Source organism: Chanodichthys erythropterus, chromosome 15 (genome assembly GCF_024489055.1).
Source record: "Chanodichthys erythropterus isolate Z2021 chromosome 15, ASM2448905v1, whole genome shotgun sequence".
NCBI classification, from domain to species: Eukaryota; Metazoa; Chordata; class Actinopteri; order Cypriniformes; family Xenocyprididae; genus Chanodichthys; species Chanodichthys erythropterus.
This window is the reverse complement of record NC_090235.1, coordinates 18973411-18999592: the sequence shown is the minus strand read 5'-3', so window position 1 is coordinate 18999592 and position 26182 is coordinate 18973411. Positions and strand designations below refer to the sequence as shown.

At 36.9% G+C, this 26182-nt stretch overlaps 3 protein-coding genes across 4 annotated transcripts; 2 read left to right on the top strand and 1 right to left on the bottom strand.

Moving 5' to 3' along the window:
- Positions 1-117: 117 nt before the first annotated feature.
- Positions 118-6076, top strand: LOC137037074 (cyclic GMP-AMP synthase). 2 transcript variants are annotated; one of them, XM_067410821.1, is made up of 7 exons: positions 152-183; positions 519-600; positions 739-968; positions 1504-1732; positions 2342-2605; positions 3723-3822; positions 5454-6076. In XM_067410821.1, exons 2-7 carry the CDS (start codon positions 579-581, stop codon positions 5956-5958), a joined length of 1350 nt encoding a protein of 449 aa, XP_067266922.1. In that variant the 5' UTR covers positions 152-183; positions 519-578; the 3' UTR covers positions 5959-6076. The 2 variants fall into 2 exon arrangements, with proteins under 2 accessions (XP_067266921.1, XP_067266922.1); XM_067410820.1 differs by having other exon boundaries at positions 118-600.
- Positions 6077-8266: 2190 nt separating this feature from the next.
- Positions 8267-13379, top strand: rpl11 (ribosomal protein L11). The gene is made up of 6 exons (XM_067411254.1): positions 8267-8347; positions 8895-9045; positions 9947-10053; positions 10159-10290; positions 12381-12491; positions 13230-13379. Exons 1-6 carry the CDS (start codon positions 8342-8344, stop codon positions 13257-13259), a joined length of 537 nt encoding a protein of 178 aa, XP_067267355.1. The 5' UTR covers positions 8267-8341; the 3' UTR covers positions 13260-13379.
- A 410-nt stretch (positions 13380-13789) lies between these two features.
- klhl43 (kelch-like family member 43) lies at positions 13790-24761 on the bottom strand. Its single transcript, XM_067361474.1, has 6 exons — positions 24612-24761; positions 19324-19920; positions 18032-18378; positions 17489-17788; positions 17024-17199; positions 13790-16162 (listed from the first exon to the last, which is right to left on the bottom strand). The coding sequence occupies exons 2-6, from the start codon at positions 19736-19738 to the stop codon at positions 15406-15408; spliced, it is 1995 nt and encodes a 664-aa protein (XP_067217575.1). The 5' UTR covers positions 19739-19920; positions 24612-24761; the 3' UTR covers positions 13790-15405.
- Positions 24762-26182: the final 1421 nt, after the last annotated feature.

Here is a 26182-nt window from a genome sequence, read left to right as displayed (position 1 = left end):
AATGCAGCAGGTAAACATCATGCAAACACATGTTCCTTAAGTTTCGCTTTTACATCACAGGATCACAGTCACACCCTGATCCTTTTACTGTAAAGTGAATGATCATGGCAGGGAGGAGCTTAGAATCAATATACACTTGTGCTGTGTCTCCGTATGGATCATATTCTCTGGACCAGGAAGTGGGTAAGTCTGCGTTCATGCATACCAAAGAATAGTATAAGCTTGTGAAAATTAAAATAATACATAGATAAAATGCAGTTTCACAAAGTTTACCGACTAGCTTTAATGACTTGTTGATGCTGCTGTGCAATTCCTTTTGTTCTTGCAATTCTTTTGTTCTTTGATCAAAACATCCCTGATGTCTGTTCTGCATTTTCAGCAGTGTTCATTGATGTTCTCAGTCTTAAAATTTATGAAAGCCATAAAACAGGGTGTAAATGCGTCACACAATTGCCTATAAAACAATAATGTCAGTACTTCTTCAGGCATATTTCATTTGCATTGACACTGCATTTCAGTTTTAGGCTGGACTGGATCAAGCACTGTATCTGAGACCTTGGGATATTCAACACTCCAACATGGAAAGTCAAACGAGATCAAGTAATGAGGATGATCTTTACTGTGTTATTGTTTGTGCATTGTGGCCCTTTTGTATGTTTCCAGAATAACCTGTGGAGAAGAATGATGTTTGCTTAGGTTTGTTCGGTAATGATAAATTCAGTCATCCCATCTTGACAGTTTCTTCTGGAACTCCTGGAGATGTTTCTTCGATTTCACCCCAGCTGGACCGCTTGATCAGGCAGAGAAGTCGAGATCTACGGCTGCGTAAGGTTGACCAACAGAGCGCTGTGAAGATAGTAAATCACCTGATTGAAAGCCTACTGGAATACCTGAAGAATAATGAGGATCATCCTTTCTTCAGAGACGTCTCAGTTCTCACCAGCGGCAGCTACTATGAGATGGTGAAGGTGAAAAATATTAATGATAATACAAAAATCAGCTAGTAGTGTCAAATAGAAAGAGATGAAGTTGGTATGAGGGGAATATACACTATTGTTCAAAAGTTTGAGGATGCTTTTATTCAGCAAGGAAGCATTAAATTGATCAAAAGTGACATATACTTCATAGTATGGAACATTGATAATAATCAAAAATGTTTCTTGAGCAGCAAATCAACATGTTAGAATGATTTCTGAAGGATCATGTGAAGACTGGAGTAATGATGCTGAAAATTCAGCTTTGCATCACAGGAATAAATTGCATTTTAAAATATATTAAAGTAGAAAGATTGCAATAATATTTCACTGTTTTTACTGCATATTTGATTAATTAAATGCAGGTTTGGTGAGCATAATTGACTTCTTTCAAAAAACTTTTGAAAACTTTTCAACAGTAGTGTAATAGTCCTCCACACCTTAAAGAACAAAGTAATGACTGAAATTATTTAAAATAGTTTGAAGTGATGTGTAATGTAATGATAAACTGTAATTTTATTACCAACAGATCAACAAACCCAACGAGTTTGACATTATGCTGAAACTGAAAGTCCCAAGGCTTGCATTGTCAGAACTGGAAGAATATCAAGGACTGTTTTATAAGGTGAAGCTTGTAAAAGCCACACGCAAAGAAATCAAGCACTTTCTTCTGGAAGATGAACGAACCATCTCAGCCACCAAAATCAAAGAGGAAACGCACCGTTTGGTCCGTAAATTCATTAACAATCATTTTAAAGGTGTGTTGATCAGTTTCTCACTCAGTTTATACACTGTTTTTTATGTTGAGTAAAAAGTTTCTTATGCATTTTTCCCTCAAAAATACAGTAAAAACAGTAACACTGTTAAATATTATTACAATTGAAAATATCTGTTTTCAATGTGAATATATTGTAAAATGTAATTTATTCCTGTGATCAAAGCTGAATTTTCAGCATCATTACTCCAGTCTTCAGTGTCACATGATCCTTCAGAAATTAATCTAATATGATGATTTGCTGCTCAAGAAACATTTCTGATTAATAATATCAATGCTGTAACCAGGTGTCCTGCTTAAAGCCGGCACGAAACAGAGCTTGTGTTATTCTTTTCTTCCCTATTGTGATGCATATCCGAGAGAAACGGCTGCTCTAACAAGAAAAAATGTAGCATGGGACTTGATTTTCGTCGATGGATAATTTAACTAATAGAAAGTGTTTTTGCAACAATGCAAATGTCTTTACTGTCTCTTTTGGTCAGTTTAATGCATCCGTGCTGAATAAAAGTATTAATTTCTTTCTCTAAACCTAAACTTTAGAGATGTATCGTGTACATTTGAGATTGTTTTTGGTTCTGTCGCCCCTTCACAGGTGAAGGTTGGGTGATAAACAGAAAACTGGTAAATTCACCGGCGGTGACCCTTGAATATAACAACAAAGAGAAAGAAGATGATGTGATGTCTGTAGATATCGTACCTACTCTTGAGGTGCCACAAGGTTGGCCACAAGCTGCACGTGCCGGTCCCAATATAGACAACTGGCTTGGAAAGAAATGTCGCCGTCAGTTCGTAAGTAAGGCGGTGTATTTTGTCCCAAAGAGACCAAAAGGAAGAAACCTCAAAGATGATGCCAAAGGTATGCTGGAACCAAAAACATTCAATCATGACAAACATTTCTTACTTTCCTTATGCAATCATTTAAGACATTTCTCCTATATAGAACCTTTAAGTGTTCTTTAAAGGGGTCATGAATTGAGAAACCAACTTTTCCCTGAGATTTTGGTATATAAGAGGTCAGCGTACTATAAGAATATCCTGTAAGTCTCAGAACTGAAAACTTCTTTGTTAGTCCAATAAAAGCTGTTATTGACACCAGACCCAGCGAAAGACACGCCCTGGAATCTGCCTATATAGGTGAAACTCCGCCTCCACAGAAGAAATCAACACCTACTTCATCGTTGAAACGTTAGCCCCGCCCACTGGCATGTTCATCAGATGACGAGGATTAGAGAAGAGCGATACAGGACTAAAAATAACATTACCTTTAAAGGATCCTAATGCAGGAATATGGTTATTTATTTTCAACAATGTGAATGTCTCAGTTGAGCTTTATTTATTTGTATTCAGCACATTTCACTGTGGATTCTTTGGTAAATCAATCGCATTTCGGTGCAAACAGACTTTTATGATATGAACTTGACAGTAATGCAACAACAACATGTCAGTAACTGTGTTCATTCTAATGCCTGATCTGATATTAATGATTCATGTAAAGTCACATGATCTTTGTCTGTGTGTCAGTAAATCAAACCAGAGACTAAACACTCAACTTCATGTTATTTCTCTTAGTAGGATGAAAATAATCTAAATATAATTTAAACGGTGATTAAATTATATATAGAAAGCGATCAAAGAACGCTCCCTTTACAATCACTGGAGCTGTCAACCAAACAGTGTGAGTTTATCAGTGACCAAAACTCTCGTTTTATTCAACAAATCTCTTAGTTACATCACGTTTACACTGTTAGTTATGATGAAAGGACTCGTTAGTGTGCAGAAATTGAGTTGCAATGACGAGATCACTGCTAAATTATGACCATTTTGGATGTAAAAAAGCATACTAACATTATAAGTCCACCCCAGGAAACATTATAAAACAATAAAACAACGCAGTTCATGACCCCTTTAAAACTTAAGGTTTTTATATAAAACCAAGTGTAAATTATTCACATATTTGAGGTATTTGTTTTCAGAGAGCTGGCGGATATCCTTCTCTCACATTGAAAAAGAGATGATGCAATACCATGGCAATAAGAAGACGTGTTGTGAGACTGCTTCCAACAAGTGTTGCCGGTACGTTTTAGTAGGTTAATGTTAGGTAGGTTAAAGGGTTCATTTCAAACCCGTAAGACTTTTGTTCATCTTCGGAGCACAAATGAAGATATTTTTAATGAAATCTGATAGCTTTCTGTTCCTCCATTGACAGCTTACGCAACTAGCCTAAAAAAGTTAGTAAAGACATCATTAAAGAAATCATGTGACTCCAGTGGTTTAACCACTGTTTTATGAAGTGATGCACAGCAAAATCACCAGAGTTAAATCAACTCTGCTCAGATATGGTCCCTCTCTAAATAGTGTTAAAGTAACACTGAAGCAGAGTTAATGAGATAATTAAGCGATTAATTAAGTGATGATTGAGCTTTAGTGATGAACACCTGCTGTTAACAAGCAGAATCAATGAAGAAAAGAGAAACACAAGAACTACAACTGACTTCAGCCACAGTCTTAGAGGAAATCACCTGAAGATAAAAAACATATCTCTCAAGGGCTGCGTCCGAAAACCTAGGTGGCTGTCTTGCTGCCTCGCTGCCTTATAAGAGAATGACTTGTACAACAGCGCTTGTGCATGAAGGCACCTCACGAAATTGATTTAGGACAGACTTCTGAGGCAGCGTAACAGTTTAATGATCTACAGCAATATAGTGCAAGCTTTGGTGAGAACTAAACAAATAATTAATTACTACAGTAGTAATTTCTCAATATAAATGATATCAAAATTGAAATGTGTTGGTCAAAATCGTACATTTACACACAAACTGAGCAGCAAATGCAACTTTCGGACATCATCTTTATTTTTCTAGCTCAACTGTCACAGAATGGAAAGCATAGGATTGTGGGACATCAAAGGCAGCTAAGGATACATCTATGCTTCCTTCAAAAATCGATCCGAGGAAGGTATCTCATGAGACAGAAGCTAACATTGGATTCGGACATGTCTTGATGCCTTCCTACCTTGAAATGTGTCCTCAAAAGGCAGCATTTTCCAGTTTTCAGACGCAGCCAGAATCTCATGCTTGTTAACAGCAGGTGTTCATCACTAATGCTCATTCATCACTTAATTATCTCATTAACTTTAACTCTGCTTCAGTGTTACTTTAACACTATTTAGACAGAGCCCATATGTACTCAGAGCAGAGTTGATATAACTCTGGTGATTTGTCTGTGTGCCAGTGCTTCGTTTGCACAAAAAAAAAAAAAAAACATAATTTACCACTTTATTAACAAAATATTAATCTCCACCGAGTGCTCACGCACGTCACATTCATGTTGTGTTGATGCAAGAGCAGAATTTGTTGCCTGAAAACTCATTGGAGATTAAAACTTTGTTAATAAAGAGGTAAATTATGTTTCTTTGTGCAAACAAAGCACTTGCGTTGCTTCATAAAATTGAGGTTAAACCACTGGATTACTTTAATGATGTCTTTATTACCTTTCTGGGGCTTGACATTGGTAGTTGCATAGGCTGTCAATGGAGGCACAGAAAGCTCTCAGATTTCATTAAAAATATCTTCATTTTCGTTCCAAAGATGAATTAAAGTCTTTTGGAACGACATGAGGGTGAGTAATTAATGACAGAACTTTCATTTTTGGGTGAACTAACTCTTTAAGTCATGCTTCCTCTAACCTGTTCTCTCCTCTCTTAGGAAACGCTGTTTGCAGCTTCTCAAGTGTCTGATTGAAGGACTGAAGCAGCGGTATCCCAAAGAGCTTGAGCCTCTGTGTTCCTACCATGGGAAAACAGCCTTCTTCCACGTTCTCTCAGACCGAGTGCAGGATTCCCTTTGGTCTTCAGGCCAGATTTCTGTCTCCTTCATGAAGCTGTTCGGATACTTCGAACGACGTGCACTAGATGGTTCATTACTCCACTTCTTCGTTCGCCAGCATAATCTGTTCTCTCCACCTGCATTTCCCAAAAGAGCTCTTGCATTTCTGACCAATGCTCTGAAGGAGCAAAGAGAATTGGACTTCCCTGTTTTGAAGGTGCCGAGTCCTTCCGCTGCTCTTGTTCCTGATACTGATGCTCTTATTCACCCAAACCCAATCAATGGCACTGACAGTATTGTTGCCTCGGAACGTTCTTTTAGGCATGTCTATGCAGGGTTAGTGGTTGTTATTGTGTGTGTAGGAATCGGATGTGTATTTGTATAATGATTTTGTAGAATCCTCTCCAAATATGGAGAGGTAAGCCTAATCATTGCACTATTTTTATTGCTTAAATTATTTTGTGTTTTTGTCAGAATACTCTATTTTGCATTGGTCATTTTGAACTGTGAAAATAAAAATTTTAAAAATATTTGCAGTGTCATGTCATATTTTAATATTTATTCATTTGATAGGGACAGTGTGTGTGTGAATGGACAGACATGATAGTACATGAATATAAACACACCGGATTGTAGCCGAAGGCTCCTTTCCATCCATTGTCCTGGGGTCACAAAGGGCCGATACATGGATAAATACATTTCATTAAAAAAATAAATAAATAAATACATTGCACAATCAACATTATTGCACATCCTCATATTGCACGATCCACATTATTGCACACACCTCACATTGCACAATAATAACATATTTGATTTCCATATTCTGAAGAATAAAACTGAAATTATGTTTTCACAGGCTAGTAGAACTTTGTAGGTTCCAAATTTCTTCATAAAATACAATTTATGTCTATAAATTTAGTACAATTTGTTGCTTTTACTAACAGTAGTAGTTTAGTAAATGCAGATATTAACAGTAAAAAGACGACATGTTTGAACTTTTGACGTGAAGTCTGATTTAATAAACTCCTATTGGTAAAAAAATACTATAGTAATTTATAGTAAATACTGTAGTGTTTTTGAACCATACTATAGTAAAGTACTTGAATTAATTTGTTGTGATAATTCTATAATTGCTGTGGTAATATAACAACTATAGTAATATAAACAATGTACATTACCCAACACTGTACTAAGTTTTCTTTAATCTATACGGTATATTATTCTACAATACACTACAGTTTACTGTAGTAAAAACTAAAGTATACTACAGTATTTATTACACGTGCAAGGCGATCATTTGTTTATATAAAGCATAGTTTTGTTTTTTTTTTTTTCAAAAATGACCAATGGTTTCTCTAGATAAGACTCTTATTCCTGGTCTGATATTGTTTAAAGCTCTTTGAAGCTGCACTGAAACTGTAATTTTGACATTCAACCGTCTGGAGGCCATTGACGTCCACTATAAGGAGAAAAATCCTGGAATGTTTTCATCAAAAACCTTAATTTATTTTCAACTGAAGAAAGAAAGACATGTTGAGTAAATTATCAGGAAATTTTAATTGAAAGTGAACTAATCCTTTAATATTACAGTATGCTATAGCATTCATTAACAAAGTGTTGTAAATACTATAATATATACAGTATACTACAATTTACTATAGTATGGTTCAGAAACAGTATAGTATTTACTATAAATTACTATTGTATTTTTTTGCCAAATTAGCATGTAGGCTAATATGACATAAAAGACGGTGCTCTGTGGATCTTAGTCATAATTATATGTCAGATACTGAGATATATGTTCACAAAACTGCCACAAAAATGCTTAGAATGGATTAAAGTCACAGAAGTCCCATTTTGATTTTACACGTCATTAAAGGGTTAACGTTAGTTCACCCAAAAATTAAAATAATGTCATTAATTACTCACCCTCATGTCGTTTCACACCCGTAATCTTCGGAACAGATATTTTAGTTGAAATCCGATGGCTCCTGCATAGCCAGCAATGACATTTCCTCTCTCAAGATCCATACTAAAAACACATCTAAATGTTCATGTGAGTACAGTGGTTCAATATTAATATTATAATGCGACGAGAATATTTTTGGAGCGCCAAAAAACAAAATAACGACTTATATAGTGATGGCGATTTCAAAACACTGCTTCAGGAAGCTTCGGAGCACAAATAAATCAGTGTATGAAATCAGTGTATCAAATCTGCTGTTCGGAGCGCCAAAGTCACGTGATTTCAGCCGTTGGCGGTTTGACACGCGATCCGAATCATGATTCGACACAAAAGATTCATAACGCTCCGAAGCTTCCTGAAGCAGTGTTTTGAAATCGGCCATCACTATATAAGTCGTTATTTTGATTTTTTGGCGCTCCAAAAATATACTCGTTGCTTTATAATATTAATATTGAACCACTGTACTCACATGAACTGATTTAAAATATGTTTTTAGTACATGGATCTTGAGAGAGGAACTGTCATTGCTGGCTATGAAGGCCTCACTGAGCCATCGGATTTCAACAAAAATATCTTAATTTGCGTTCCGAAGACGAACGAAGGTCTTACGGGTGTGGAACAGCATGAGTGTGAGTAATAAATTACATTATTTTCATTTTTGGGTGATCTAACCCTTTAACTATTAACGGAAGCTCGTTCTTGAGCGCAAGGCATGATGGGAAGTGTAGTTCTGACGTTTTAAAACGCAGCATAAATGCTCTGCGCCGGAAGTATATCGTCCTCTTCTAAGTGATCAAACATGGCGGTGAGTACAGCAGAAATTGTGATCACGAAGGAGTATCATTAAAATCAGCAAACATCTGCTTGTTTTTGTACAATAATAACGTGAAGCACACCGTAATCAGTCGCTGTTGCTGTGTCAGACATAATGATGGCGATATTTGTGGCCAGAATGATTTGATGCGGTGGATATTGGCGTTAGCTTCACAGTGTGTCGAAACGGCACGTCATTGACTCGTTTAAAGTTACTAAGGTGTTCCAAATACTGCCTGTACTTTATTACGACAGGGTCCGAATGAATAACCAGGAGTTCAGTTGTATGTAGTGTTCAATATGACAGTTTGTTGTCTTATATTGACATGGTAGCAGCTCTGCAAATGGTGGATATGTCCGGGCATGTTCATTTCGGACCGTGTGGCCGATGTTAGAGTTTACCTCTTGATTTAAGAATTTACTCCATCAGTAAGAGCTGTTTTAGGTTGTCAGATTCTCTTAGCTAACGTGATATTGAGAGAGCTAGTGCAGGTTTGTGAGAAACCGCTTTCATGACAGCTATTTATTTAATTGAACAGGACCAGAGCGAGAAGAAGGAGAACCCGATGAGGGAGCTGCGCATCCGCAAGCTGTGCCTGAACATCTGTGTGGGTGAGAGCGGTGACAGACTGACCCGTGCTGCTAAAGTGCTGGAGCAGCTGACCGGCCAGACTCCTGTCTTCTCCAAGGGTAGGTGGCTCTTTCAATCTCTCACCTTGTTACACCTTATGAATGTGAAATGATGTTTGTAAAGCTGTGCCATGCATTAAAGAATTCACTTTCAAATAAAATTTTCCTGATAATTTACTCACCTCCATGTCATCCAAGATGTTCATGTTTTTCTTTCGTCAGTTGCAAAGAAATTAAGGTTTTTGATGAGAACTTTCCAGGATTTTTCTCCTTATAGTGGACTTCAATGGACTCCAAACGGTTGAAGGTCAAAATTAGTTTCAGTGCAGCTTCAAAGGGCTTTAAACGATACCAGACGAGAAATAAGGGTCTTATCTAGCGAAACGATCAGTCATTTAAAAAAAAAAAAAAAGGTAAATGTATATGCTTTATATAAACAAATGATAGCCTTCCAAGTGCTTCCACTTTCCGTATTCTTCAAAAAGTTTACGCTGTATGTCCTACGCCTTCCCTATTCAACTTATGGGAAAAAATGCTACTGGCGCTGTGTTTGTTACGCAAGTTGAATAGGGAAGGTGTAGGACATACAGCGTAAACTTTTTGAAGAATACGGAAAGTGGAAGCACTTGGAAGGCTATCATTTGTTTATATAAAGCATTTACATATCAATTTTTTTCGAAAATGACCGATCGTTTCTCTAGATAAGACCCTTATTCCTCGTCTGGTATCGTTTAAAGCTCTTTGAAGCTGCACTGAAACTGTAATTTTGGACTCCAAACGGTTGAAGGTCATCGAAGTCCACTATAAGGAGAATAATCCTGGAACGTTTTCATCAAAAACCTTAATTTCTTTTTGACTGAAGAAAGACATGAACATCTTGGGTGACATGGGGATGAGTAAATTTATCTGGGAAATTTTATTTGAAAGTGAACTAATCCTTTAATTCTGTTTCTCCCACCAGCCCGCTATACTGTGCGATCCTTTGGTATCCGTAGAAATGAAAAGATTGCAGTCCATTGCACAGTCCGTGGAGCCAAGGCTGAGGAAATCTTGGAGAAGGGCCTGAAGGTGAGAGGAATGTGTTTTTATGGGAATTGACTACTTGCATTCTACTAATCATTCTGATTAGTCCACAGTGGATCATTCATTGTTTGTGGTTTTTATTTTGTTCAGGTGCGTGAGTACGAGTTGAGAAAGAACAACTTCTCAGACACAGGAAACTTTGGCTTTGGTATCCAGGAACACATTGATTTGGGCATCAAGTACGACCCAAGCATTGGAATCTACGGCTTGGACTTCTACGTGGTGAGTTACATAAATGTCACCTTTTTGGTCTATAAAATGCATCTGTTATTGTTACAATTAGGCCCAGTTTCAAAGACAGAGCTTAGCCTAAGCCAGGATTAGACCTTAGTTCAATTAAGATATTTAAGTAGCTTTTATAAATGTACACTTAAACATTACTGGTGTTCATCTTGAGCACTGGCATTGACATATTTTAAGATGTATCAGTGCAAGTTACTTTCAGTTAAAACAGCTCAAACATGCATTTTAGTCTGGGACTAAGCTTAAGCCTTGTCTGTGAAACTAGGGGATACGGTTTTAAAGGGTTAGTTCACTCAGAAATGAAATTTGTCATTATTTACTCGCCTTCATGTCGTTCCAAAAACCGTAAGATCATTGTTCATCTTCAGAACACAAATTTAAGAGATTTTTGATAAAATCCAAGGGATTTTGAAACACAGCGACGTCATTGCACATTTCAAGGTCCAGAAAGGTAGTAAAGACATTGCTAAAATAGTCCATGTGACTGCAGTGGTTCAACCTTAATGCTATGATGTGACGAGAATGCTTTTTGTGCACAAAAATAACTTAAATAATTTGAACTGTTGTTTACATTCGTAAATGAGTAAATATGTGAGTGATTTGCGCGTAAAGAGACCTTCCCGAAAACTCTTCTCCTGATTCACAAATACTTCGTAAACGTCAGAAGTGAAGTGTGTGTGTGTGTGTGTGTGAATGAATTCCAATCAGTCGTAAATGAGACGCGCGTGCACGCTCATTCTCAATTACCATAAATCCCACTCATTAAATCCGACTGACAACTATATATGGGCATCATATTATGACACCAAATGAAGGATTTTGGCCATTTGGGGCCATTAGTTTGCCCAGCCCTATTGAAATCAATTAATTATTTGATTAAAGTGCTCCGTTTGCAGATGCTATTACTGGCTCTCACAATAAAAGGAAAAAAAAAAAAAAACGTATGTAATTACTATATATATTTTTTCAAAAGGCTGTGTAATGTACCTTATTAAGGTGAATTAAAATGCAGCCTTATTAATGAGCAAAACGTCCGGATGTTAAAAGCACTATTTACGCGTGACTGGGAGCAGGTGTAGATTTCTTCCGTACCAACTAACATTTGGAAAAATACGAACATTTTAATGAATCCGAAAATTTACACCAGAACCACTTTACACACGATTTACACAAATTCGTTCTGCTCGTGTTTCATGAATGAGACCCATTGAGTGTAATTTAAGTGTTTGTATATAAATAAATTTAACCTTCAATATTATTATAGTAGTATCAACTGACTTACATGTGTATTTAACCGCATTAGTTGAGAGATTTTTTTTTTTTTTCCTCTAGAAAATGCCATGTACTGTAACTGAAATATTACATCCAAAATTTAATCGAATTGAAATTGTAAGCGAATCAAAATCATGTGAATAGTAATCAAATCGTGAAAATTGTCAATATCCAGCCCTAATGAACACAGTGCAGCACTTTCGTGTTTGCGTCCAAATGTCTGCTCAGTATTGGCCAAAGCTGATCATCTGAGCAGCACGACGCATGCGTGTAATGCTGACGCAGGAGCCGGCCAATACTGAGCCTGTATAAAAACTACGTCAACTGCGTATGACAACAGTTCATATTGTTGAAGTTGTTTTTGTTTTTTTGCACACAAAGTATTCTTGTCGCTTCATAACATTAAGGTTGAACCACTGTAGTCACATGGACTATTTTAACAATGTCTTCATAGCACCTTTCTGGACAACGCTGTCTGTGTAGCTCAGAAATGCCCTAATTTGTGTTCCGAAGATGAACAAAACGGTCTTATGGGTTTGGGGTGACATGAGGGTGAGTAATAAATGACAAATTTAATTTTTGGGTGAACTAACCCTTTAATGTTTTTCATTTTGAGTAATGTATTAGTTTTTTGCCACTATACTCAAGCTGGCTGAAATTAGTAGTTAAGTGGATGTAACTACTAAAGGGGGAGGAAAGTGTTCTTTGAGGGATGCTGTGATGCTGCAATCACATCTAAACTTAACCTGTGATTGTGTGACAAATGAATAAGCACTCCTTACCTGTGTTCGCTGTAGGTTCTTGGCAGACCTGGTTTCAGTATTGCTGACAAGAAGAGGAAGCAGGGCCGCATCGGCGCCAAGCACCGTATCCGCAAGGAGGAGGCTATGCGCTGGTTCCAGCAGAAGGTGTGTATTTAAATACCTGGGGACCCAACTTGACTCCATTCCCAAAAATCCATGTTCTAGTATAACCACTTTTTTGTACAGCTTGCTGGCCTCCTTTGGCTCATTACTGCATTTGTGCTTTCTTTACTCTTTACAGTTGATTTGATGTTAGACAGCTTTTATTAGAATGTTTTGCTGTTTTTTGCACCAGTAGCTTTATATTGAGACATCATAGGGTTCATTTAAATTAAGAGTGAGCAGGAAGGTGTAAACTCCCAAAATTGTACTGTTAAAATGGGCAAACAAGTGGTACAATCATTCAAGTTGCATAATGGAGAAAACTTTTGTAACTAGTTGCTGTTTCTGCAGTGCATTTTCATTGATTTATTCACTTTTTAATGTTAATGATTTAGATCAGTAGTTTTGTTACTTGGTTAATGCCAGGCACAAGTTCTCTGGACTATTTCTGTTTGTCATGCTGTGCTATTTATGACTGCAAATTTTACTATTGAACAACCTGTCAGAAGTTCAAACCTTTTTATCGTATATTTAAACAATTTAACTATCAATCAACTGTAATATTGATAAACGTCTTTGGTGTTTTACAAATTTCTTAAAATGTTTCTATACACCTAGACTCTAAAGCTGTTTTGTAAAGCTGCTTTGAAGCTGTGTTGTGAAATAGACAGTGTGTGAGTAGATATCAAATTTGTGTTTTCTATTTTTCTGAATTTACATACTCTTTATTTTGTCTTTCAGTATGATGGCATCATCCTCCCCGGGAAGTAAAGGACCACCTTTTTTGAATTTGTGACAAATAAAAGAAAAGCCCAAATTTTATGCAGTCCAAGTGTCTTTATTTGTGTGGAGTACAGATGTGGTGTTTCTCACTTTACATATCTTGTATTTTTTGTGACAAATTGATTATATGGAAGAATATGAATTGATTAAATAGTGATTTGAAAACAAAAATATCAGCTGTATGTATTTGTATAATGTAAAGTTCATGATCACTTTTTTTTTTTTGGTCAAATCAACCTTGATTAATGTTCAGACTGATATTTAGATTTTGATTAAACCAGTCTTTTAGTATGAACTCAAATTTTTTTTAATGCAGTCAGGTAGTTTTAAGTTAAACTAAAATTGTTACAGTGTAGGTGATACTAATTTTAGGAAGATCAGACATTTTTTAAATGTAGAAAGTTGTGTGGTAATCTGAAATGTATTTCATTACCAAAACAGTAGTTTCTGATAGTTAAGGGTTGGTTAATGGTTGTCATTTCATGTTCAAGTGAATATTACAAAGGAATGAAGAGACATTGTTTTGTTTTTAATCAATTTTGCTTTATTTTTATTTTTTTAAATCCCAGAGATCTAGTACCAGACACACTTCAGACTCCTAAATCTGCTACATTTTCCATGTTATGGTTGTTCAATCATTGACATTTTTGTTGGATGTTTTTACTAGTTCTCTTCAGAAGGTCTTGTTTTATACAATTATTGGTAGTTAGTTGTGACCACTACACATGTAAGTAAAGACCTCTTAAATGACACTAAGCAAGAATTATATCAATGGGTTAAAATGAGAAATTTGGTAAGCATGAGACATTTTATCAATGGCCAGTCTATAGACTTAACTTTGGCTTAATATATGTGGTATTGAGCACATTCTTTGGTGGGCAGTATCAATGCGTTGATGCCTATTTGTGTGTCTTTGAGGGCATTGACATTTGCACTGTGCCTCTTTGCATATAAAAAAAATCGTACATATCCCTGAAAACGTTTAAAAGCCAGACCCATAACTACAAGAGAGAAAATTGGAAAAACTTGATTAAAATAAAAAAAAAACAATAAATAATGTGAGAAATAAAACTGATGCTTCTTGATTCAGTACTACTGAATTTAGCATGTTTTTTTTTGATGATCCCACAATGGTGTTTTCAATAAAACTGCATGGCTCAATTTCTAAAACTTGTTTAATCACAGAAACTCAAAAACCGTCACCTCGCTAAATTCCTCGCACTGCTGAGGATCTTGTAAAATGTACCTTTCACATTCTTCATAAGTAGGTCAGGTTTCTTCAAATACGGCCCTGGAGGGCCACTGTCCTACAGTTTATCTCAAACCCTGATCAAACTTGTCTACCTGTAATCTTCTAGTAAATTCTGAAGACTTCGGCTGTGTCCCAGTTCAAAGGCTGCATCCTTCGAAGGACTTGAACTTAAAAGGCCATGCCTTAAAAAGCTGCCGTTGATGAGTGGCAGTAACTTTTGTACTGGACTTTTTTTTGTTATATTAAACTGAAAACAAAACATGGTTCACAAACCATCTAAATATGTTCACTATGGTTCATTTCTGCATATAATAAAGAGTATAAACTATGTATAATCACATCTTAGATTTAATTCAACATTTGAACCGAAGTAAAGGTTTTTTTATTTTTACATTTGAAACATGAAATATTTTTGGGTAAGTTGAAATTCACTGGTGCGCAATGAATTCTGGGGTAGGCAAGGCCACGAAGTATCCATTTGAAGGAGCCTTCGAAATTGGGATAGCCTTCGTCATGCCGTGGTGATGCAATCGGCCTTTGAAGGATGCAGCCTCTGAATTGGGACACACCCAATGTTTAAGTGTCTTTGATTAGGGCTTGAACTAAACTCTGCAGGACAGTGGCCCTCCAGGACAGGATTTGAGGAACCCTGCCCTAGTTAGTATCTTTTCTTTAAACTCAGTGTACCTAAATGCATCTTTGGAGTTCAAAGACTTCTGTGTTAGCTTTTCCTTTTATGTTGTTACTCTTTACTTTCTACTCTCTAAATTTCCATTTCACCTATATGTCCCTCTCTCTTGCTCTCTCTTTTCTACACTCTAACAATCTCTCCTTTCACCCTGTCTCTCTCTCTTGCTCTTGACTTTCCCCAGCTTTCATTTCTCATGCGGTGTTGTGCTGTGTAACACTGCTCTGATCTTCATGGGAAGGGGTGTTCCGGTGTCTGCGGGACGCGTGGCGTGGGGGCAAGGGTAGGGCACAGCAGGACACTCCCACTGTGGGTTCCGGCAAGTCTTCCACTGCTGACCAGCTGTCAGTGCCTGGGTCATAGCGCTGGACTGCTGACTTGTAACGTTTCTCTGCTTCATTCCACCCACCCAGCAGGTACAGGTGATTTCCAAGTGGGGACATGCCAGCTGTGCTCACTCCTAGAGGAAGGGGGGCAGCTCTTGTCCATTCCTTGCTCTCGGGGGAGAAGATTTCCATGGTCATCACATCGATGCGGACTCCACCGGGACCCAGCTGGCTACCACCTACCACGTACACCTTGCCACCTAGTGTTGCAGAGCAGTGCCAGCCACGAGGTGTCTCCAACTCTTGCTGCTCACTCCAAGTGTCGCTGTCAATGCTATAATGGATGACCGAGCGAGAGTAAGCGCAGTTGACATAGCCGCCAGTCACCAAGATGTCTCCTGATGGTAGTACTGCACTTGCATGGCAGCATCTTGGCATATCCATTGGCGTACGGAGCTGCCACGTGTTGGTAGAGGGCTGGTAGCTCTCAATGGTGGCCAAGAGGCCATCAGTGTTGCGGCCACCAATTGCATACAGCCTTCCACCAGTCGCCACCAAACTAAAATGTGTACGTCGTTGGCGCATGCTGGTCAGATGCAGCCAGGTGTTGAAGCGAGGATCATACCTGAGGACCAGAAGGTAATGCGGTCAAATAGATATTAGACCAGTGCTGTCCAATCTGGTTTCTGGAGTGCTACCTTTTTGCAGAGTTTAGCTGCAACCTGCTCAAACACACCTGCCTGGAAGTACCTAGTCATCTTGAAGCTTTTGATTAGCTGGCGTGTTTAATCAGGTCTATAGCAGTGATGGGAAAACTCGGTCCTGGAGGGACACTGTCCTGCAGAGTTTCACTCCAACCCTAATCAAACACACCTGAATCAGCTAATCGATGTCTTCAGGATTACTAAAAGGCTACAGGCTACAGTTTTATTAGGGTTGTAGCTAAACTCTGCAGGACATTGGCCCTCCAGGACTGAGTTTGCCCATCCCTGCTCTACAGCACGGTGGCCCTCCTGGGACACTGCTGTATTAGACTAAATCAGGGATCTCCTTGAAGGTTTTGATTAGCTGGCGTGTTTAATCAGGTTTGGGGCTAACCTTTATAGCAGTGATGGGCAAACTTAGACCTGGAGGGCCACTCTCCTGCAGAGTTTAGCTCCAACTTGCCTCAACTCACCTGCCCTGGATGTTTCTAATATGCCTAATTAGAACTTGATTCAGGTGTGTTTAATTGGGGTTGGAGCTAAACTCTACAGGACAGTGGCCCTCCTAGACTGAGTTTGCCCATCCCTGCTCTACAGCAAGGTGGCCCTCCTGGAACACTGCTGTATTAGACTAACTCCGGGATCTCCAAACTCAGTCCTGGAGGGCCACTGTCAGCTGATTCAGGTGTGTTTAATTGGGGTTGGAGCTAAACTCTGCAGGACAGTGTCCCTCCAGGACTAAGTTTGGAGACCCCTGGACTAAATTATTTGTGATAACATACCTGCTAAGTGTGCCAACAGCATGTTTAGCCTGGTTTCGGGCATCATTCTGATCTTCTCCTCCTGTCACATACAGGAATCCATCCATCACAGCCACACACTGGTTGAAGCTCTTTGCTGGTAGCTGAGTAAGATGACGCCATGTAGCTGTTCCCTCTCGAGGATCTCTCCACAGCACCTACCACAGTAAAACAGGCAAGTGAGCAATCAAAATAAAAATGAAAAATGTATTTTCTTATGTGCTCAGAGCAGGGAGTCCAGTCCTGCTCCTGGAGGGCCAGAGATTAGCTCCAATCTTATTTAAACCAGAACTACCTAACCAAGGTATTCAGTATTACTAGACTGGTGTGTTGGAGCAGAATAGGGGAAAACTCTGCCCCTACAGGAGTTTATCTGGGCACCCATGATTCAAGAGTATCACATGTCATGGACTTTGTCCAAAGGTTTGAAATGTCTTCAATATGTACCTCTCGGCTTAGGGCACGCTCAGTTAGAGAAGGGCGACCCCCAATGGTTAGAAGAGCGTTCTGGCTTCCCCGGACCTTTGAGCGCCGTGACTGCAGTGTGTTTTGCTGGTAAGGCAGCAAATGGTAGTTCATGGCATCCACCAGAAGACGGTGACACCGAGGATCTAGCATCATACGTGCCACTGGCTGGATCTCACTAACCAGCTCGTTGGCCGGGATCGTCTCGAAGCGTACGTGAGATAGCAGTTCTGCAGCATGTTCCTGCCTCTTTGGGTCAAAGTCTAACCACTTCATTGCCATCTAGGTTCCAAGAAAAGTTAAAGTGAGTGATCCAAATTTAGCATCTAATTCAGTCTACTTTATAAATAGTGTCCTGTACATATCTAGATCCTTCTCACGACTCTGTAGCTATATCTCTTTTTACAATATGTGCTGTGTTTGCTGACATATTTAGCTTTTGGGTCACTATATAAATAAAACATCATAAGCTTTTGCAAAACCCCTATTCCTCCTGCCCTTCCATCTGCCTCTCCTTACACTGACCTGGAAGGTGGTGACCTCAGAGGGAAGAGCTAGGTTGTCGTCTTGCAGGAAAGATGTGATTTGCTCCAGGGTGAGTTGATTGAACTGGGTTGTCTCACAAAACTGGGTAAAATTCTCCAGGATGTAGCGCCGGGCGGCCTCGCGAACGGGAGTCAGGCCATATGCAGCACCGATGTTCCATATGTACACACAAGTGTGAGCGTTCAGCTCGGACATCATGAAGTCCATGCACATCTGGAGAAGATGAGGGATCTGCATTGTGCTCGCCGCAGACACCGTGCAGGCAATGGTGTACAGGGACATGTGCACACGGCCCAGGTAAGCAAATGTAATAACATTGGCAAGTCCTGAGGACAAAAATAATACATATGTCATGGATTTTTAATATATAATATGGCTCAGGGATTATTCCAGTTGTCTGGATCACTTGAAATATTGGGGAGCTTTAACAAATGTATCCATGGCCCTGTTTACACCTGGTATTAAGATGCGTTTTGGACGATTGGGTCACATGTGGACGATGCTAAATGTGTAAACGGGGTGTAAAACGCTTTGAGCTTGTCCACTTTCGACCACTTCCAGAGGTTGTCAAAACGCATTAGAATGCATTGCTTTCGTAGTCTAAATGCTTATGTGGTCGAATGTGATTGAACAGCCATTAAAGACTGCCTACTGACCAAACAAGTAAACATTATGGGAAGTGCACTGGAATTTAAATTTTGTCGGCTGAAGACCCAAGTTTGGTTTAAAGAAGAAAAAAGTACCAAGCACAATATTCTCTCACCATTCCTGATTTTCGCGTTCGGCTTGGTCTTGCGAATATCAGAGAAATATACAGAAACGTATGCTGATGCTCTGTATGTTTTTCGTCATCTCCGAGCACGTTCATATATAAATTGCACAAGCTAATTTTATATATTAGATCAAAAGATCTGAAAAAATGCATACATTTACCCTCCCCTCGAAGAAATAAGGACAGAAGTGGATAAAAGAGATTGATTAAAATACCAGGTGGAAATGGGAATGTGTCTCCCTCATCTACTTGTGATCCGGTCGACCAAAATACATCTTAATACCAGGTGTAAACAGAGCCTTAGTCAGGTGTCTTCAACCCTGCTCCTGGAGACCTTGTTCTGCAAATATTACTTCTAATCTGCTCCAATCCACCTGCCTGTAATTCTCAAGTGATCCTGAAGACATGGTTGGTTTAGGTTTGCTTGAAGAGTTGGAGCAGACAGGGTCTCCAGGAGTAGTGAAGACCTCTGAGTTAGGTGATATGTTTTAAGGCTTACCGAGAGGTGAGAGGGTAGGAAGCTCCAGTCGTTTGAGTCCAGGGTCTTTAGCCAGGACTTCACGAAGATACTGGCTGACTGAGGAAATGACCAGTTTGTGAACATCAAATGCCTTGGTTTTGCAGGCCAGCTCCATGTCAGTGAGGAATCGTTCCTGTCTCATGCGGCTCAGCTCTTCCAGCATAGCGGATCCATGCAGGGGGCGAGTGAGCTCAGTGCCCAGACCAAAACCCTTCTCCCCGGGTCGGATCACAGGGGGTGGCAGGGGCACCCCATTGAGCCGGTTCAGCTGCTCAATATTAAGAGGAAGCTCCAGCTTTTTAACACCCGGTTCTGGGACAACCACTTCACTCTCAACTGTTGTCAATTCAGGAATGGACTTCTTAGGTCGTGGTGACTTCTTTTTGGGAGCCATTGTAATGTGAAGGCTAGGTTAGATGGTAGATTTTGTTCTTTTCTGTGTGTTTTTACTGACAGACTATGACACTTTTACTGTATCAGCAGAGCAATGATTGACCAAGATGGACAGACAGACGCACTACACTTGCAAACTAACAAAGCGGAGGAGAGCGATTGATCAGCTTCCGCACACAGAACCTGAAAAGAAACACAACAAACACACAGTAAGTATGAGTACAATAAACATGAAATGCTTCATAATATCATGGCAAACATGGATGGGTTTACACTCGTGGGTTTATGTCATCTTACTCTTTTACAGTGGGAGGATATAAGGGTGATTGACAGGTGCATGTGGTCTCATAGGGGAGTTACCATAAAAAGGATAGCCAGGGTTATAATTTATTATAAGCAAGTTGAGTAGTTTAAAAATAACATGTACATCATTTTTATTTTAATTCATAATTGAAGATTTCTAATTAAAATATATATAAATGTAAAAAAAATGTAGTTTAGGTGTTTAGGGTTTTTTTTGTAGTTAAATGGAATATTTATACCAAATTTATAATAAAAAAATTCATGTAATTTTTCCTTTATTATGAAAACACATAAAAGTGAAATGATATCTGTAATTTTCGTTCTCAGTTTTCACTGATAGTCATATGACTAGTAGCTGGTCTGTGTGCGGAAATCCACATGACGGGTCTTTTTCTTTTTTCTTTTTTTTTCTTTTTCTTTTTTTTTTGCCTGTTACGACCCTGGTTGTGTCTTTCAAAGGCCTTAATAATAATAAAAAACAAAGATATGACATCCAAAGTATGTAAGGTTATGTAAGATCTCTTTTACTGAATCCAAAAGGTTTTAATTATATTTTGCTTCATATAAAGGTATTTTAAAGATTTTGAAGTGTCAAAAGTCATTCGGTTTAACCGTCCAAAGCCCAAAACAGCCATTTCATTTGTGATTTAAAATATCCTAAAATGTAATAAATGTATATGTTTTTTTTATTCTGGCATGATTTTATAACATCATATATCAACATAGTGTAGTTAAATGAATTTTTTAATTATTATAAATTTAGTATAAATATTAGTATAAATATTCCATGTAATTTTTCCTTTATTATGAGTGCATAACTTTAAAAATTAGTACATTTAGCACATTAGATGGCATAGCATAGACACTATATGCAGTTACGTTAATAAATTTAAAAATGAATATTTACACTGATATTTGATTCTTATTATAGGATTCAGCCTGTAGTAGAGAATGTGTGGTTATTCTTATCGCCATAATCCCCACCCATCTGGCAGTTATTATAGTTAACATAGCATGCATGTTACAGATCAGGGCATATGCATAAGAATGATTTCTTTCCATAATCGCACTTATTTTTGCTCAGGTTCCTTTTAGTTAGTTCATTGCAAATTTGAATTGTTTTCAGAGAGGGGATTGTACTATTGAAACCAGAACAAAGCAGCCCCCTCAGATAAACAAACAAGTATGACTGGACTGTGATCGACAGGTGTGTTTATGTCTCTTCTAAAAATATTCTAAAGCCAAATAAGAAAATATGGCAGGGGTCGTGCAGCTTAAATTACCCCCAACACTCTATCATCTGTCCCCCCTCTCTCACCTCAATCTCACCTTCAGGCCACAACACAAAGGTTGGTTTCAAAATCAAATCAGTTGTTTTCATTTAAGTGGAAATGCATGGATATGACTCAGTCCTCGTACAAAGGGAATCCACACCTATTTACCATGACAACCTTTTTCACCAGGGACACAAAGGACCGCTGCTTGAGTTTCAGAAACAGGTGTAATAAGCAATGCTTAAAAGCTTGAATGTTGGGAAAGTCTATGTCAGCAAAAGGCAACAATCATTTTAGCTTACATAAACCACATTGTCTTTTCCATCTCATCATGTATTGTTTAATGGCATTCTATGATGGAAATTAATGCAATGGATATATTATTTTTAACATTTTTTGGAATCAAAATGCTAATATGCCAAAGGCTAATATGCTAAAAAAACAAACAAAAAAAACCAATAATTTTAGTATATTTTACAAACCTTTCAGTGCCGACAAGATTGGTACATTCAACGCTGGCTAGATTACTTACAAATTGTAGTCTGTTACTGATTCCAAATTACATAAGAAAATTTGTAGATAGTAACGTAATCCATTACATTACACATTTAAGGTACTACTTTTTGATTAGTTATAGATTACTTTTGACCTACTCGTTTATCACATTGATTTAAATAGGATAATCTTGTACCATGTTGATATAAAAATACAGAGAGAATGAAAATATATTCCATTCTTTGTTATCAACAACATGGCGCATTAAATATTACGGGGTGAGTTTAATGAAAAGCTAAGTAATTAAATCATAATTTTAATTAAAAAAAATAATTTTAAAAATAAAATCAAAATAAAAAGCTTACTAAAAAAAAGATTTTATGTTTTTACCTGCATGTCATGTGACCATTAACCAACATCTGAGAACTGTAAACTTAATAATAATTAACGTGTTTGTCAGAACACAGCATTGAAAGAAAACACTTAAAAGTGAAATGATTTCTGTATTTTTTGGTCTCAGTTTTCACTGATAGTCATATGACTAGTAGCTGGTCTGTGTGTGCAAATCCACAAACCTGGAAACCTTTCTGAATGTGGGTCAATGACAAGACGTTTTTTTTCTTTTTTCTTTCTTTTTTTTTTTTTTTTTACCTGTTATGACCCTATGGTTGTGTCTTTCAAAGGCCTTAATAATAATAATAATAAAAAACAAAGATATGACATCCAAAGTAATGTAAGATCTGTTTTACTGAATCCAAAAGGTTTTAATTATATTTTGCTTCATATAAAGGTATTTTAAAGATTTTGAAGTGTCAAAAGTCATTTGGTTTAACCGTCCAAAGCCCAAAACAACCATTTAATTTGTGATTAAAATATCCTAAAATGTAATAAATGTATATGTTTTTTTATTCTGGCATGATTTTATAACATCATATATCAACATAGTGCAAATGTTATTAAAATTATGTGTAGAAGTCTTTATTATGAGAAAGAATGTCCGGAAAAATGAATTTCATTGGAGTAACCAATATAACGGGACCATTTTGGATCAAGTCATGCAATTAATATTATGTGAAAGGATGTGACATCATTCAGACACCTGCAAAGGACCACATGGCCGTGAAGCAAAGTAACTTACTCTATTTTAACTATTTTAAAAATTCATGTTTTCACTTGATCATCAGTACAACTGCAATAAAACATGGAAAATGTTGTAATATTTTAAAAACTTGTGCTAAATATAAAATGTTTGATTGTACTAGAATATCAGCCTGTTAGCATTGTTTGAAAATATCACCATTCGGTATAACCAAAAGTGTGATTTGGTAAAATTTTGATTAAACCAAATTAGTTTTTTGGTGACAAATTTTGTCCATATTGTAAAACATGACAAAAGCAGTGTTTATTGATAATAAAAACCACATAATCTCATTGTTAACACTTAATAAAATTTTAAAATTAATTTGATCTCCATTATGTTTTTGTTTTTTTTACACTTTAAAAACCTTATTCGTCAATGAGCCATGTATATAAGCAGTAAATGTTTTTAGAAAGGAAATTTAACAAGATAAACAAGTAGTAAGGAGAATCAATGAATTATGAATAATTTACTGCCATTGTGAGAATAACGTAACCATGTAATCAATAAAAAAAAGTAAGTCTGTGTCTGAGATGTAAATGTAAAAATATCTGATTACGAGTGTTTTAAAATGCAAAACAATCTAATTACAAGTATTTAATTTTTGGGATCTGATTACATAATCCAGATTATACATTAGATATGTAAATTATATGTTGTTGCTTGCCTTGGTTTTGTGACATTTACTATCATTTGGATCAGACCTGCAGTTCTCTGCATATGTTTAAATGATTTCAGGAGTGTTGCAACATATTGTCAGTCATAAAGACACACTGTCACGTCTTAGATTACACCACGGCAGCTGCTGGCCCTGCTGACTATGACGCGCACACACAAAACCACAGCACATTTACAGCTATATAGAGAGGAAAATGCATGAGGCGGAAAGAATCAATGACTAAAATAATTTTCAAGTTTTCAGTAGTTTGATGAACATTTCAGAGATGAGCATACAAACATCTGACCCACATAGCCTAATGAAAGTTGACCTGAGATCCTGTAAGGTTAATGAAAAGTGATAGGATCATGTTCTTCAATCTGATGCTGTAAACATGATGTCACAACACTCAGTATGAAAGGTGAGAGGTAAACAGGGGACAAGGAAATTTCTAGATCTTGCGGAAAGGGAAGGATAGAAAGAAAGGATGAGAGGGTAAGAGGAGATGGAAAAGAAGCAGCTGTTATACATGTCAGTCCTAAAAGCTGAAGGCCAGGCTGTCTGTCTTCAGTTTAAAAAGCTGTAGTGTCGTGGAAAGTCAGACTAAGTATTTGTGTCTAACCTCCAACAAGCTCCTCCCTCCGCTGGTTATTTATAGAGAGTGAGAAACAGCCCTCATGTCATTCCCCGTTTTTCACTTATAAATTTAGACCGCACTACACTACAGTGGGATGCCTTTGATAAGAAACTCTGAGAGTCTTTGTTTGGATTGTGAGATGTCAGAGATGCATATCCAAAGTGAGGTTTCGTTTTAAATAATCTCAGATAAATTGAAGCATTCATATATGCTGTAAGCATATTAAATTATTCATGCTTATATTGTTTTGTTCATGCATTAAAAGTATACATAATGCTGTTAAAACATTCATATGTCAATGTCTAATTTAATGGAGATGTATTATTATGCACATATGCAAGAATGAAAAGCAGAGACAGGATGTTTTACCTCTACATACAGCTTGTCCTTCCTTCTTCTGTCATTCGCTTTATCTCAGTTCTTGAATCCACACTGTTTTCTTTCTCTTCTTGATAACTTGTCTCTCTCACTGTCTGTCTGTCTGTCAGGCAGAGCTCTGTTGGCAGCAGGAGTTTGTGGAAAAGAAGAACCAACCACAGCTTTGCAACACAATCCAGTCCCCAACCCCACCTACATATCCTTCTCCATATACAGCCATCCACCCCTCCCCAAAAAAACACTGTCCATATCCAGCTTGCCCTCCTAACTCCAACCTGATAGGACGTAGAAGCAGTGTTATTCTTGCAGCCATGACTTGATCAAGGCCATAACCAACATAGACATTGCTTCACCCAATGTTTAGATCAGAATGGGGTTTTCAATGCCGGATTCTTATGCTTTTATGTTCGGTCCAAATCCATAATTATATTCCAATAACCATCCCGTACTGTGGTATTGTCACAGTATTTCCGTAATATGATGTATGTATATTTTGCTTAGTCACAGTAGGCCTGTTTATTTCAGTGTCTATTCTGTTATGATGCTTGAACTTACATCCTCAGTCAAGGAGATGCTTTACTGTTGTCAGTGTGGTGAGTCGTTGTTTTTTAATAATTTAACTATTTATATAATTCAGTACATAGGCAAATTATTAGCAAATTGAAGTTTACATGTAAAAACAGTCTGCTTTATTTGGCCTTTCTTAGTAGGATGTATCTGAAATACCCACAATGTTGAATGGCAATAAATACATCATGACCTATTTTTTTATTTAAATGCCCGTCACATTACAAACAGTGAACATGACAATAGTCAGTTGCAAAATATGGTATAAAATAGTTGAATATAGACCAGAACAAGTACAAAAAGAGACTATACAGTATTTTTTATATATATATATATATATATATATATATATATATATATATATATATATATATATATATATATATATATATATATATATATATATATATATATATATATATTATATATATATATATTATATATAATATATATATAATATATATATTATATATAATATATATATTATATATATATATTATATATATATTATATATAATATATATATATATATATATATATATATATATATATATATATATAATATATATAATACAGCTCTGGAAAAAATTAAGAGACCACTTAACATTGATTTCTGAACTTGGAGTGGTCTCTTAATTTTTTCCAGGGCTATATAATATAATATAATATGATATAATATGATTTAATATAATATAATATAATATAATATAATATAATATAATATAATATAATATAATATAATATAATATAATATAATATAATATAATATAAAGCTTTTGAACAGTTTTTAAAAGAAGGCTTCATTTATTTCACCCAAAAATATTTTTACAATTTAAAATAACTGTTTTCTAAGTGAATATATTGTAAAATGTAATTTATTTCTGTGATCAAAGCTGAATTTTCAGCATCATTACTCCAGTCTTCAGTGTCACATGATCTTTTTTTTTATACTTTATTATGTCTTTCGATTCAAGCATATTTATTACAATTGTACC